Source organism: Ciconia boyciana, chromosome 6 (assembly GCF_034638445.1).
Source record: "Ciconia boyciana chromosome 6, ASM3463844v1, whole genome shotgun sequence".
Classification (NCBI taxonomy): Eukaryota; Metazoa; Chordata; class Aves; order Ciconiiformes; family Ciconiidae; genus Ciconia; species Ciconia boyciana.
Genome location: NC_132939.1, coordinates 64308829 through 64324178, shown reverse-complemented (window position 1 = coordinate 64324178; position 15350 = coordinate 64308829). Strand labels below are relative to the sequence as shown.

The 15350-nt window shown below is 43.5% G+C and overlaps 1 protein-coding gene across 1 annotated transcript in view; it reads right to left on the bottom strand.

Moving 5' to 3' along the window:
* Positions 1-15350, bottom strand: part of KCNH5 (potassium voltage-gated channel subfamily H member 5) — a 162578-nt gene that overhangs the window by 14319 nt on the left and 132909 nt on the right. Inside the window, exon 10 of the mRNA XM_072864508.1 lies at positions 13705-13901. Within this exon, the coding sequence (XP_072720609.1) occupies positions 13705-13901 (197 nt within the window). The remainder of the gene's footprint in view (positions 1-13704; positions 13902-15350) is intronic.

The window sequence follows — 15350 nt, the reverse complement described above, 5'->3', positions numbered from 1 at the left end:
TTTCTACAGATCTTTTGGAGGAAGCCCAAGCTTAAATGACCGCTGGACGTATTCCCGTGCCTGCTTTCCCCATGGGATGCCCTGCAAACGAAGCCAGAGGGATGCTGCCAGAGGGATTGCTGGGGCAATTCAGCAACTCACATCTCTGCTTCTCAGCTCAGGGACACCAGCACAAAATCCACTGGCAGTGTGACCTGGCAATTCTTTTAAATTGAACTCGGAAAAGATTAACACCTCTGGCAGATCATTCACTGACTGAAAGACAGGGTCAGCCCACTGCATAATAGATGTGAAATAACTCAGTTTTAAACCATTGGGAAATCCCAATTTAACAGGAGAAAAGACCAAAAGGTTATTTAAACTTTTAATATCTACTTCATTTAACTATAGAAAGCTCTGTGAAATAACCTTAACAAGTATCCCTGGGATTCTTCAAGTGAAACATCTCACCCAGCAAGAGATAAAATTTTCCCAGTTGAGAGCTCTCAGTTGGCAGTGTGTGAGTAAGGAGTGCTGGCTGTTGAAACATATTGTAATTGCCTTTAATATGATCACAGCCAGTGCTTCAGTGGGGAGAAACCCCTTGAGGAGAAAAAAAGACCCAAGACATAAGCATGCAAACATTGAAGAGTATCCAGTCAAGAGGAAATATACTATGAAGAGGATGTGCTACTTTCACCTAAGCATCTCCCTTTAGCCAAAAGTGGCTGGCACAGAGCTGCCGCTGAGGGTGCTTTAGCCCAAGAGGTTGAAGGAATTCGTTTTTCAGAGGCATCTGTAATTGTCAGCAGAGCAGGGGCCTTCTATTTATGGCATAATCAAACGAAAAATTTTTAGAGAGCAAAGACCCCATTTCAAAGATGTTGCTAAGGTTTCCTCATATCTGAATCTGCACGAGTGAAGAGCTCTTCCTTTCTGGGGCAGAAAGTCAAGGAAAATCACCCACAGCCAGAAGAGCCTGGAGGAGAGCTCTCCACCAACTAGTGAGCTTCCTACAACAGCACAGAAATACGGCATCGGCCATGTGAAACCTCACCACAAAGAGAAGCAGGCTGTTCCCTGAAGATTACTTGTGCAGAAATGAAGCTGCTAATGATAGTCATATCAGAGCCTCTTGTGGGCAAAACCAGCGGGTTGCCTATGTGACAAACACCCAGGGAGGACAAAGTGCTCTGCCTGTCCCCAAAGGGACCACTAGATGTCTTTGCTAACCTCAGAAGATGTGACTGAGGAACTCAGCAAGTGGTGACTCTGCAGAGCTTTGTATTCATTTCTGAAGGGTATCAGCAAGAGGAAGAAACAGCACAGAAGAGTTAACTAGTGGGGTTATTGGGATGGGATAAACAGATGGTGTGGTGAAGAGCCATTTCCTTCCCATTTACATGCTGACTGCATTAAATCAATCCCTGGGCTTTCATTGCAATAAGCTAAGGCTCTGGTGGGGAGGATTTTAATGATCTGGCTATATCCTAGTTGTGGGTATCATTCTATTGTGTCCCAGCATTTAGTCTATTCCCAGGAAAAAAGGTCCTTCACTTTTTTTCATGCGATTCTTGGTGATCTTCCCTAATATCTGTATCACAGCCATCACCTCTTTTCTAGATGTGGATCTCTGTAAAGCTCATCAGCACTGTTTTATGTTCCTATCCATGTATTTACGCACTGACACAGGATGCTCCTTAGGGGCTGAGCCTGCTGTTTTTGCAGCCTTAGCTTATCTCATTGCTCCAGACCCAAACAAATTAGTTTGTAATCCTCAGTATTGTATACTTTGGCAAATCTGGCTTTAAAAGTGATCAGAAATGACCTCCTCATGTAGAATTGGAGTCAGTCCAGTTGATTTGTCCCCTCTTCCTGTCCGGGGCTAGCTAAGAAAACCCTGTACCTGCACAAATAACAGGTCTTTGCAATTGATAACATTGATGATTCTGTATTTCCCCATTTGTGACTATGCTGCACCCTGTTTACACACTGTTTGTACCCTTTCTATCGCTCCCTGTGCACGCACAATTAACAAAACACCAGCTGGTACAGGATAAATGCTGCTGCGAGGATGCAGAGAGACACCAGGCAGAAGAAGTACATATCTCTATCTCTGGCTCTGTTACTTTTCATCTCAGATGCTGCGCTTGCTTCCCAGAGGTCCTTTTGACCTCTGAGACTTCGGCTAAAGCATCCTGTCTGTTTTTATCTGGTTTGATGTTTTTTCTGGTGTCTGAAAAACCCAGCTAACACTAAGCCTCCCACAGGAGACAGCGGTTCTTTGGTCACCTTCTTCCAGGAAGGCCTTGTCCAGGCACTTCTAGGAGGATGACTCTTCTCAGCAGGGTCGGGCACCCACCTTAGATGCTAGAGGATGCCTACAGATGTGCAACTGCGCCAGATGTTCCACCCATGGGGGAGGGCTGATCCATGGAGCAAGAACATCTGCTCACAAGAAGGCTAGCAAGGTTAAAGAAGGCTGTTGAGGATTTTGCAAGGTCAATCTCTGACCCAGCAGGGTCCTTATCTACCCTATTAGCAGCTATCTATCTGACACGTTGGATTGAATTTGAGCACAACTGGTCTGGGAGGAAGCTCTTCATGGGACACATGACTGATGGACCACAGGGCAAACAGTGCCTTGGTTCAAACTTTCTGACAAATGCTTTAAGTTATGTCTGATGGTTCATGAGGATCTGTCAGGCATCTGTTTGGTATATTAATGCATGTCTGCATTGAGCTTGCAAATTATTATTCATGTAGTTTTGTAGAACATCTTGAGGTTATTGGCTAAGTCCTTTAATAAATGGAAACAGGGACAATTAATAACACATGAAAAACATGCATGATTCAGTTCATCCATCTACATTTCTACTGTAGCCTTCTTCAGCAGCAGGGCTAATACAGCCTGGTAGAAGGATGGAGGTCATTCATAACTGAGCTGCTCTGAACTACCAAGAACTGTTGCATTTAAAAATGGATTTGCCTTAGACACATGATGGAGATGGAAATTCATTACAATGGCAGGCAGTCAAGGAAGGCAGAATCGGTGAAAACAGTGAGGCTAGACACAGAAATTAAGTGCTGAGATGCCAGGATGTTCTGATAAGGTCAGGGACATGGAGAAGGAAAACTGGATGTCTGTGCACTGAGGGGCAAGAGATGGGCATGAATGGAAAAGCAAAGCTAATCTTGATAAAAATGCTACATTTCAGCTGACCAGTAAAAATATCCTGCTTAGAAATGGCTGTTCTTTGCTGCTGTCATCTGCTGGTTGCTTAGGTCTCCATTTTCACATTTTTAAGGGAGTGCAAAGTGCTTTAGGCTCTCAGAAAAAGCCAAAGCCTGTTCCTGTGGTAACAGGAGTGCTGTCCGTAATAAAAAACAGAGGACAATGGACTGTTTCCAAAAGGGATATGTACTCACAGAGCACGGAGAGGTAAGTGCCCCTGCTCTGGAGGTACAGTGACTGATGGAAATACTTAGATAGGAAGCAGTATACAAAATCTTTTTGGCAGCTAAGACAGCTTTGTGAAGTACTAATAAAATAATCTAAAAATCACCTAAAAGTCCAAGGGGAGGTGCCAAAGTTCAAAAGATCACTGACAGTTTAATTGATGGTGTTAAGAGAATCAGAGACTTTTATAACTGCTTACACTATGCTCCTTTTTTTAACAGTAACTTACATCTGAAAACTATATTATGGTTTTGTTATCTTTAGGAAGGGAAACAAATTAAGACTAAGGGCTGTGAAAACTGAGAAGCAAAAATATGAGGAAAAAACATGGATTAGCAATGTATATTCCTTCCTAAACACATGGAAGATTTTTGCCTTTCAGCAAGTTGCTCAAAAGTGCAATAATAGGGGACTCAGCTTATTTCAGGTGCTTCCCAGAATGCCCCTGTCCCCCCCGACAGCTCTGCACACCTCTGGCATATATGGAAATCAGCTACTCTCAAAATTGCTCCTCCAGACTTCCTTTGCATGGGACCTAAACTGAGGCAGCTTGCTAATCACACCAACTGGCTGACAATTAAAAAAGGCACAGTCAGTCAGCCATCATTAAGTTGGAAGTGACAGGCTGGGTTTTATTTTTAACTAGAACTAGTGGGATTCATGCAAACTTCCCCACAAAGTTTCTCTTGCACTTTTTGTACAATTTAATACTTTCCTACATGCACTGTTTCTTTGCTGTAGAAGGCAGCCCAAAGATAGCATTCAAAGTAAGGTAAATCTAGGATTTGCACAGCTGCAATGATTATCACATGCTGAACCAGCACGTTTGGGCATTATTGCATTTGTGAAGGGTGTGCTGCAAAACCAATAGATGGATGGATTTATACTTGCACAGAAAAGAAAGACCTTATGCAGGGAGTTTTATTTAGCATTTTACAGACTTATAGTATGTAACTGGTGTGGAGCCTTTCTGTGCAAGCCAAGGCAAAAACCTGTTTGGAGAGGGGAAGGCAAGAATAAAATCAGTGCTCTCTCTAGTGCAAAACAGCTGTGAAATTGTTACTGATCATTTCTAGATTGGACAAAGCAGATCCCATTTTGGGCAGAGCCAGCAAAATCCCACATGGGTGAACGCTAAAGCTCTGTCTGCTCCTTGTGAAGCCTATGGGAATCAATTTATATGATCCCAATGAAAAGGCAGAAGTTCTCTTTCCCCAGCCATGCTTTTGGGTGCATTGCAACTGGTATTCCCAGTCTTGCAGAAGTAAGGTTTGGGGAGTGAGAAGTCTGGTGTAGAAACTCATTTTTATACCTGCAAGTCATGCTGTGTTCTGTTACTAAAGCATCTGGTGTTCTGCTCCAGGAAGCAACGATGGAAGCAACCAGAGCACTTGGAATTAATCATCTCAGTTTTGTAACATCTCCCCCTTTTACTGCAGTTGGAAAAGTTGTAGATCTACATAGTAACTAGGCTCAGCAGCCCATGCAAGAAGAAATCCATTGCTCTGGGCCAATTGTTTGGAGAGGTGTGAGATAACACAACAGACCTCTTTCCCCACTTTCTGTGCAAATCCTAGCTGCTAGGATGCTGGTGGCCTTAGCGTTAAGGCACGGTTGTACGTAATGGAGGTGGCCCACAAGCAGGGAACCACCTGCAGCAGTGGCAGCTGCTGGGCACACTGAGGGCATCACAAAATAAATTGGCTACTCTCAGCAGTAACACAAATGCATTTGTAACACTCCCATGGCTTATTGGGCACCAGAGGAGTCACCCAAAGCTATGGGGAGATCGGCTTTGTTAGGACACCTGCGCCAAAGAGAGCCTGCCACAGAGCTAAGCCTGGCAAAGTAACAGCCCAGGAGGGGAGCTCAGGGACAGGGACAGCGATCCGCTGAGGTCTGCTGCTGGCTGAGCTGCCGGTGCCCGTGTTCATCACAACATCAAAACACAGGGGCAGCTGATGATAAAAACCTTCATAACTGGCAATCAAAAATGAAATAACAATGTTGCTTCCTATTGCACCATGCACATTCCCTCCCCTTCCCTAGCAATTGGAAGAGATTAAAAGCATCAATTTTAATTGATGAGGGGCGGTGAACACAGAATATTTATTTTTTAATATTTCCAAGATTAAAAATAGTAAACCTTTGATTTATTTTTTTATCATCATTCAAGTCCTGTGCAAGCAACACTGCCCTGAATCAATATTAGCAGACAGCCTGCAGAAGGCTTTCTGAGTCAACTAAGGAGAGTCTCTTAATTGTGACAGCTTTCTAAACAAGAAAATGGTATTAATTCACAAAAAGCAGAACAGCAAATCATCGTCAATCTGGATCTTCACTCTAACATAGCCAGTTTACGCTTTTGTTTTCCTATGGATGCTGCCCATCCCTGACATTTCCTGTTTAATGATCTGTCCACACACAAATAAATGACTCAGTTTGCATTGCCTGCCTGAAGAAGAGATGCTCATATCTTTTGCTGAGGTTAATCAGCAAAGTGCCTTTTAGAACAGCTGCTGCGTCCCTACATGCAGAAAGCAGCACATCAGCACACATGATTTTTTTCTGCAGCCATACCATACTGTTCAAAGATCCTTGAATGAAAAGTATGCTAAATTGCCTTGCATTTCTCAACAAAAACCACCAGTAAAATAATAGCCTGACAAACAAGATCAAATGTCCTTTTGATTTAGATTTAGACAGAGAAGCTACATGTCCAAGAAAAAATAAGTCTACCTCTGTAATGCCAAAGGATTATCAGAACTGGGCTCAGTCCTACTTTTAACAGAGCTGGTGGTGCTTTGCCTCTCGCTCCTACAGAAGCACAGTCAGGACCTCTGAGGAAGGTATTTAACTGAGAGATTATATTCAGAATAGAACAGGGGCCTGCTGGTACCCTGTGGGATTAATGTGGCTCTGAAACACTACTGAAGATGATAGTGCATTGGCTAACCTCTGCATCTGCCTGCAGTCTAAAGGCAAAATATATTAATCCAGTCTGTGCCATGAATCCATACTACCCCAGGCCTCCCAAATACCCCAGGGGATGTACAGTGCCCTGTTTCTCAGGTAAGTATTTAAACACTCACTAAGATACCCAAGTCCTTGAGGTAGCAAGGGGAAGAGAGATTTCAGGTTTATCACCCACTTCTGTCCCTGTCCACGAACACTGCCACAGCCTGACTGAGCTGTGCTTGTCGAAGGAGAGAAAACCACCCTGCTCCCTCTGTGCCTCCAGGGAGGGGTTCGGAGGTGCAATTGCTCCCATACCCCCGATTTCCCACGGTCTGTATGAGCCAAAGCGTGCCCAGAAGAGACCACCGTAAGGGAGATGATGAAGTGGCAAAAAGGAGAGGGAAGGGAGTGAGGCACGCAGAAAAGAGTCAGGTTCACAGCTACCCAAAAAAAAGTGAGAAAGCAAACCCACCGACAGCTTTTACAGCAATCGCTCTGCTCAGACAGCTGTCCCATGCCGTCTGGCAGAGAGGCACAGAGGGGTGAAGTTAATGCTGCCACAGCTTTCTCTTTGAATTTTTATGCTGCTTTTCTACCTAGCAAAGTCATGCGTGGTCCTCCAAGGACTAACTTCCTTGCTTTGACTGCCTCAAGCTCGAAAATCCCCATGCCCCCAAAGAGGAGCAAAGACACAAGGAATTGCTCAGGGGAGCAGGAGGTGGGAGGGAAGAGCTGCAGAAAAATCTCGAGCCTCAGATCTGTAATCCTCACTCCGAAGGAATCGCATGGGTCTCTGGATGGCAGAAGGTGTAGCATGGACTGTGCTGGGCTGTCTGTAACCACACAGCTGCAAATACACAAGGAATTACTCCATTCTCCGTACTGATAAATTCCTCACATGGGTTTGGCCCAGACCCAATAGCAGTTTCTAAAGAAATCCCCGGGCATGGACCAGCCAGGGACCACTGTCAGTTGGCAGTTTGGATGAGGCCACGTTGTTTGAATGTTTGAAGTGGGCTCTTCTGTCCCATGCATGTTCAATATACAAGTCTGGACACCATCAGAGGTGGTACTAGATCTAAATCAGTGAAACAGTCCTTTAGGAAATATTGCAGTGGAATATTAACATATCTGGAGATAGCTGTGAATGCAATGAAGCCAAACAATAAAAATTTTTTAAAAAAATTGTCTTAAGTGAAAGCTTCTTCAAGCATAATGGAGGCTGCAGAGTCTGCTAAGATGTGAACAAGATAAAACCATATTGATTTTTGAGGATATAACTTACTTCCTCTGTAATCATGCTAAACTGTTGCTACAGCTAAACTATAGCTATAGGATTTCATTTTCTGGGACAACATGTTTATACAAAAGAAGAAAAAAACCCAGATAACTAAAGACCAGATAGGGACAGGAAAGGGCAGAAGCATCCTGAAACAAGGTAAAACAATCTTTCCTTTCTCACATGGAGATGGAGAAAGGAATTTGTTTAAATTAAAGGCAAGGCTAGCCTGCGAGCTCTACAGTGGGAGCCTGAGGAGGTAAATTCCCCTCTTATGCCCAAACTGAGCTGATCTTATTGCTTAAAAAAAAAAAAAAAGACAAAAAAAGGAATGAGGTGCATTACTTTTGTTGGAGTTACAGGTGAGGAGGAAAAGTAAAAGGCGAGACCTTTGGCTTACACAGCTGAGAAAAGTGTCCTTTGCCATGGTCACGAGAGAGTTGCCTGTTACTGCAGTAATGAAGCAAGAGCTGTAAACACCCAAACACAACGCCATGGGCAGCACAGCTAGGAGCTGTGACTAACGTCACTCTGTGTTTTGCCCTGGAGAAGTGAAGAGGGGTGTCCCCGTGCCTGGCTGGGGAACCCCTCTGTGTCCCCTTGCCTCGGCTAGGGGCAGCAAGCAGCAGGACGTATTAGCCTGCAGATGCTTTGAGTCCCTGAAAAGATACAGGCAGGGAAAGGAAACATGCCGTACATTTTGCCATCAAGAAGCTGATCAAATTAATTTTCAATAGGCTTGAGCAAGCCACTGAGTTACAAACAAACGCTGAGTTAAGTCATGCCAAAAGCCTGCTGGCCATATAAGCCATAATAGAATTTGATCTGCTGGATCTGCCCTTCCAGAGGGGCAGATTGATCCTGCACTTCCTGGGACCCTTGCCACTGCCTCAAACCAGCAGAGGAATAAGCTGCACATGCAAAAGAAAAGTACCGGGAGTGAGACATGGGTGAGGACCGATTACCAGCCTGGGGGTGGGCACATTCCCTATCACAGGATGGGGAGTCCAGGACCCCACTGAAGCCCCCACCCAGCTGATCTACGTTATTAGACACAGCAGCTCCCTAAGCAGCATGTTTTTCTCCCCTGCTTCTCTCCAATAATAATGATGGAAAAACTTGTTTTTCCCAGATAGGTTTCGCCATCGTCGCTGTCCCACATGGAGAAAGCTCCCAATAATAGACTGAAAAAAGGTAAAAATGAATGACGGACCTGCCAGTGCAGATGGAACACTGGGCAGAGGAGGTGCTCAGCACATCCTGCTCCACAGTTACCCCACAGGTTTCTGTTTGCCAGTTATCCAAGGATGATGCTCTAATCCCTTCCTATTGAGCAAGTCAAGCCCCACAACTGATCAGGACTGAGTGTGAGCACCAGCTGGCAAAGTGCAAACAGCTCTGAATTAAGCTGCCATAATTGTGAATGGCTTTCAGAGCTCAAAACCTGCAAAGTCCTCAGGTTCACCAGAACATGTGCAACCTTCAGCATCAAGGGCCAATACGCAGAGCAATGTCTTCTGCCTCTGACATTGCTTCTGCATCAGGACACTCGCTAATATAGCATGCCATCTGGAGAGTCTTAAAAATGAAAAAGAAGGGGGATCCTGAACAAACCTTGGTACAACCTTCACTTTTAGGAGACATGAACGCAGAATTCAAATTAAAATAAAGCTTTTCTAAAAACTATGCGACACAGAAATGGTGAGTGATTCAGTCAAGAAACAACATGCGATTCATTAAAACCTCAAGCAAAAACAGAAAGCCAATTTAAAAAGAAATTATTCTAATCTGAAATAGAAAGAAAAGCAGGATGTGTGTTAAGACAGTCTGATAGCCTCACCCACTAAAAAGCCTCAGAGATTCACACTGTGCTGGAGGAATTAGATAACATCAGTCACTCACAGTGTTGTCCCTGGCTTTAAGGACGTCACAGGGAAAAGAAACGAGCCTCTCTGGATGGTATTTCACTGCCTTAAAGGCACTCATTTTTCCTTGCATCTCCTTGGCTCACTCTCCAGCACACCTTCCAGAAGCAAATGCACCAGAGGTCCTATATGGACAATTGTCCTCTTCCCGAGCTGCTCCTGACTCAGTTCTTTAACACAGCTCGTTTTGCTCATGGTAGAAAACAGCAGTATGTGACCATGTACCTTTAAAGCTGTGGGTGAAAACTTTACTTTACTGAAGCACAGGAGAATTTTAGCTGTGATTTCAGGAAGGCCAAAATTTCAGTTTGATTTTTTTCTTGCACTTGGATAGACCATATTGGTCTAGCAGTTAGCTGGAGATGGTGCGTTAGCTGGGGCAAATGGAAGCAACGATGAGAAAAGGAAAAAAAAGCTTTAAAAATATTTCAGCTGAACACTTGTTTTCTGTGGGAACACATTTGGTAGCTTGATGTAGGCCTTCCTTCCTGAATTTTGGCCATCAATAAAATGTACATAAATTTATACAAGTTTGAGCCTCCTAGAAATCTGTCTTGCTTCCCCTCCTCAGCCAAGCTCCATGGCTCAGGCTTGCAGAGAGGCCCTCCTCCAGCTGTGTGAAATCTTGAAAGGCACTTAATGAATTAGACATTATTAATATTCTCTTCCAACATCAGAAGGCAGTAATTAACTCTTTGAAGACTCATCCTAAATACTGCTTTATAACTTTCAGTCCTCAGAGGCAGCTATGTAATCTCATTGGGATTTTAAAGAATATCTTTCCAGATTAATTATTTTTCCCTGTTTGGAAAAAAAAAGTTCAAAGTCCTGGTTCTGCCTTGGAGTGTGCATTAGTGACATTAGATGTGCCATAAAGATTTCAGAGCACGAAACATGATATGCTGCAGTACTTTGCAATTACGAATTAAAAGTCACCTCGCCACCCTGGGCGGGAGAGATGACTGCAGGTTGAAAAGCTAGCAGGCACGCTCACTTTATGGGCTCATAAATGCAGCGTGATGGCTGAGCTACCTAACACACACAAAAAAGAAAACAAAAATCCAGAGTTGATAATAGCATGCTGAGCAGATGCCTTAAGTAGGTCATTCAACATGCCAGGCCTCTAAATGTTATTTGGGAGTGAGAAAACATTATTTTCCCACTTCAGCATGACTTTCTCTTCCCTGTCATGTGGAACTAACCTTTTGTGCTCAGTACTATTATTAATTTATTAGCCTTTTGAACGTCTAAATTGTTTTTCAGTCTATGGACTACATCTAAGTGCTTGTTGAGGGACAATGCAGCACAAACACGTGTGTGTGTGTGCATCCACATACATACATATGTCTTTTGAAGAGCAGACCTGATGAAAGAACAATTCTGTCTATATATTTTTGACAGTGAGAATAGCCATTTTCTTCAGCACAGACCCGCAAGGAGTGTATTTTTGTTATAATTAAATGTCAGACCTTACGAGTGATGACAACATAGAAAAAGTGCTAAGTATATTTCTATTGAAATCAATTAAAGGAGACAATGATTTTCTTTCCATTTAAATTACATGACTCCAGCACAAACTGCTGCAGTACAGTGCAGCTCTGTCAGCCCAGTCTCATTGCCTGAACAACTGCTTTCTGTTTGCCTGATGAAACTGCCCTGGATGGCACTGCTTTTCCTAAGAGATGAACTCACCGTCAAACACTTCTGTGCCCAACAGGGAATCACGTACACTTTCAGCAGATATGAGGTTTGAAACTATCCCCTGAATAACTTTATGTAACAGGACTTAGATTGTGTCCCTGGCGTTGAAAGTAGCATGATGTATTTTGTGCCTAGGAACAATACACAGAACTTCTGCAAAGCAGGCTCTGGCTCAGCACATCTTACTGCAATACTAGAAGGAAGACTTTTCCCAACATAGTTCTTGAGTAACACTGTAGGAGACATCATAGGTAGAGTTCATCTGATGTACCCTAGGTATTTAAAAGTTAGTGATCAAGGACTCTCTCAAAAGTCAACAGAAAGGGGATGATTTTCCCATCCCAGACTGGGCACTGAAGAGGGGCCAGATGATTGCCTTCTGAAGGAACCATTCCTCATGGGCTATGAAGGTGACTGGTGACTAGCTTGGACGTCATCACCCAGCTTTTAGTGACATGAACTCCACCCTGCATGTACCACATGGACACGACCTTTCTTTGACTCTCCATCCACTCTCATGTAATGCCCACGCATGCACCCAACCATTTCCTTCCCTTCTGCAAAATCCAACGTTTCTTTAGAAGTGCTGTTCCTTCTTGCTTTGAGTCACTGCCCCCATGGCAAAGGCCATATACCTGACACTGAGCTATACAGTGGGTATCTGTACTGGGGACCTGAGCTCCTCAAGTGTTTCCACCTGGGTGACTCCCTATGGCAGGGCCCTGCAGGGGAACCAATTTTCTTTAAAAAAGGTGCATGGGAGAGAAGAATCTCCATGAAAACCCAACCAGAAGGCTATTGCCCATATGCATCCCTGGACTACAGAGTTGAACTTCAGCACATTGCCCTGTCAGGAAAAGATCTGTACGTGTTTTTGCTGTACACAGCCTTGTCATGGTTAATGGGGGAAGGGAAGTCCCAGGAAGCTAGCTGAAGTGACAGGTTCACAGTTTTAAGACGGAAAGAATGCATTTTGGCACAATGTATGTGGCATTATCTTGTCCCATGAAATCACCGTCAGCAAAGCCTGAGCAGAATTGTCATCGTGGGACTGTAGCTGGTGGCACGTCGCAGGTAGGCAAGATGGCAAGGCGGGGATGCTGAAGTCAAGGCTTGGAGGACATCTTATCAACAGGGAAGCGATAAGCTAGAAACTCCAAGCCAGCTTTCAAGCCCCAAAGCCCTTCTTCGGGTCTGAAGCAGAGTTAACAAGCTTCAAGTCAGAGGTAAGCTGACAAGCTGGAACCAAACCTGATTATAATTCAGCTCTTTCAGGCTCCAGCACAGACAGAGGGGGACTGTAATCCCATTGCATCTGCTTTTTGCCATGGGTATTTTGTGCCATACTTGGTATATGAAAGAGCACAAGGAATGCACTAAAAATTAAAACTCCTTTGAAAGAAGCATTTGTAAGATGCTCCAGTGGCTAGAGAGAAACTAGACTCAGAAAAGTAAAATTCTAGTTGTGTTGAACTCCTGTTAACTGTAGAGGCTGAAATTGTCTGGTGAAATACTGAGGTAGCCTCGGTACATTATCAGGTACATCTGCAGAAAAATGTGTTTCAGCAGCTAGAGGATCACAGTTAATGCCCAATAATCTATAAATCATTGTTATGAGATTTCTCTATGCAAATGAAATTTATATAACCCTCATCAATCTTAAAAAAAAATCATAAAGATTAAATTTTGCAGCCGCAATGCAAATTAAAGAATCCCTTAACCTGTTTTCAAGATACGTCCTTATAGCTAATTAATTTTTAGATGGAGTGTTCTTTGAAAGGACTAATGGATAGTGAGCATTGCTGATTGATTATAAAATGAGCAGGAGGATTTAAGAAGTGAGCTGTGAATGTAAAATCACTACCAAGCTTTATTAACCTTGCCATATGAAAATTCTAAACTATGCAAGTGAGAGAAGCAGGTATTAATATAATACTTTTGCTGAGTACCTTTTATTTATTTAACATCAATAAATTTCTCTTAGTTGGTCTATGCCATGCAGATCCATCAGACTGTCCTCTGACCTATATCTTAGCAGGTGAGAGACAAAACCTCACCTCTGAGGAATCCAGAGTCTGGATTCTATCAGATTATAAAATATCACTTTATCCATTATGCAATAGGGCGAAAAAAGCCAAAAACCTGCAACTGTGAAGAAAAGGAAAAGAAATATAATTCATATGTCACCCTGCTAGGACTGCTTCTCAGAGCTGCAAATCTAAGGGAAACTTTCATTGAGCCATCATTAACGAACAGCGACAACATTTATTGAAAGGCCAGTTAATCTGCAATGACCTGAAAATACCAAGAGTAAATTGGGGGTTGTTAAACACTGCAAACATTTTGCAAGAGCGTGCAATCTCTTGGTGAGAGAAAGGGAAAAACAAGAGCAGTCACCTTACCCGTTTCCTCAAATTGCAGGTGAGCGTGAGATTCCTTGAGAACGAGTTTGCAAAAGCAGTATAAAAGTCCAACACTTTAAGCAAGGCTTCTCGTTTAATAATATGTAAATCGCAGTATGTCAGAGCCCGTACATTGGCACATGCATGGGCCAGACTGGTTTCCTTCCAGAAGATATCACCGAACACATCACCTTTACCTGAAAAACAGCAGGACAAATTTGTTAAAAGGTAAAACTTATGCAGTGTTCTTCAGCACAAAAATGACTTCTTCCCAAACTGTCTTATGCTTCCAATTATTCTAACATAAGCTCCCAACTGTGAAAACTAATAAGGGCACAAGTTTTAAAAGTACGTGAGGTACTTGAGTATCCTTGAGTATCCAGGTTTTTAAGGTATTTATAGGTTGCTCTATGAAGTGTCACCAAGCACAAAAACCAGATTGTAAATGTCTCCTTGTAGCTGAAGATGCAGGTAACAGACTTTTCAACGGTTCCTGAATACAGTAAGCACTTAACCAATGTTCAAGGGATTGAATGTTTCTGAGGGTCTGTTCCTAAGTGACTCAGGAGCCCCGCTCTCACCAAAAGCCCATGACATCTAGGTTCCTACACCACCAAGGCTTTGCAGTGCGGTGCAAGAACCAGCTTCCAGGGCCCAAGGACCACATTTTAAACAAAGTTTAAACATTTTTACTTCGGTATGAGTGGCAACACTCCTTCTGAAAATCTACCAGAAACCTCCCTGAGACTTTTAACCTATAAATAACTGGCTCTAAATCTTAAACAGATCCAGAAGTCTAGTTCTAAATCCAAACACATCCACTTAAGTAGAGGCTTACGCTTAAGTCTGTATTTAAATGTCTGCTGAGTAAGAAAGGGTTTGACCTCTTAGACACCTGCACATATAAATAACTTCAACCAGATGTGAAAGTTACACCTGAAGGCTGTTTCTACATTGGTAGGCAGTGCAGCAAAACAGCTGATGGTGAGGACCTGACTTTCACCCCGCACATTTTGAGGACTTAGGACTAGCTGTAGTCCAGTCCCACGGTCAGAAATGCTCCAAGGAGTACAGGGTCAGAGGAGCTCCGTGAGATGTGCTCCTCTGCATCCCCCAGTTTCCTTCCCTCTGCGAGGAATTCACACCCCAGACAGCTGTGCTAGCCACCGAAGCGGGATAAGTGAGGAGGATCAGGACATCAGATTCAAAATCACACTCCTGACCCAACCAGAACACCAGCATGGATGCAGACTGGAGAGACACTTTCAGGTTTGGACTCTATGGTTGCTCTGAGAAGAAGCAGCGGCAGCAGCAGAAAGCACCTTGAAGCATCCAAAAGCTGCCTCTTGCTTCCCAGCCTCTTGCCAGCCACGGGCTGGGCAAGGGCCACGGCATGCGGTTTGTGGCAGACACCTCAAACCCTGAAGCAGAAACCATGGTACAAAGGGCATTTTTGTTTCAGACCCCAGTGATATCCAAGATCTTTATTTTAGCAGTTATTAAAAGGAAACTAAAATCAATCAGCCAGTGGTGGTATCGCTATTGATTTCAGGTACCTCAAGCAGCCCCTTGGTGAAGAAGGTTAGTGATTTTATAGTTTTGGGATAAAAAAGATAATACATTTCAATATTTCCTCTTTTAAGAAC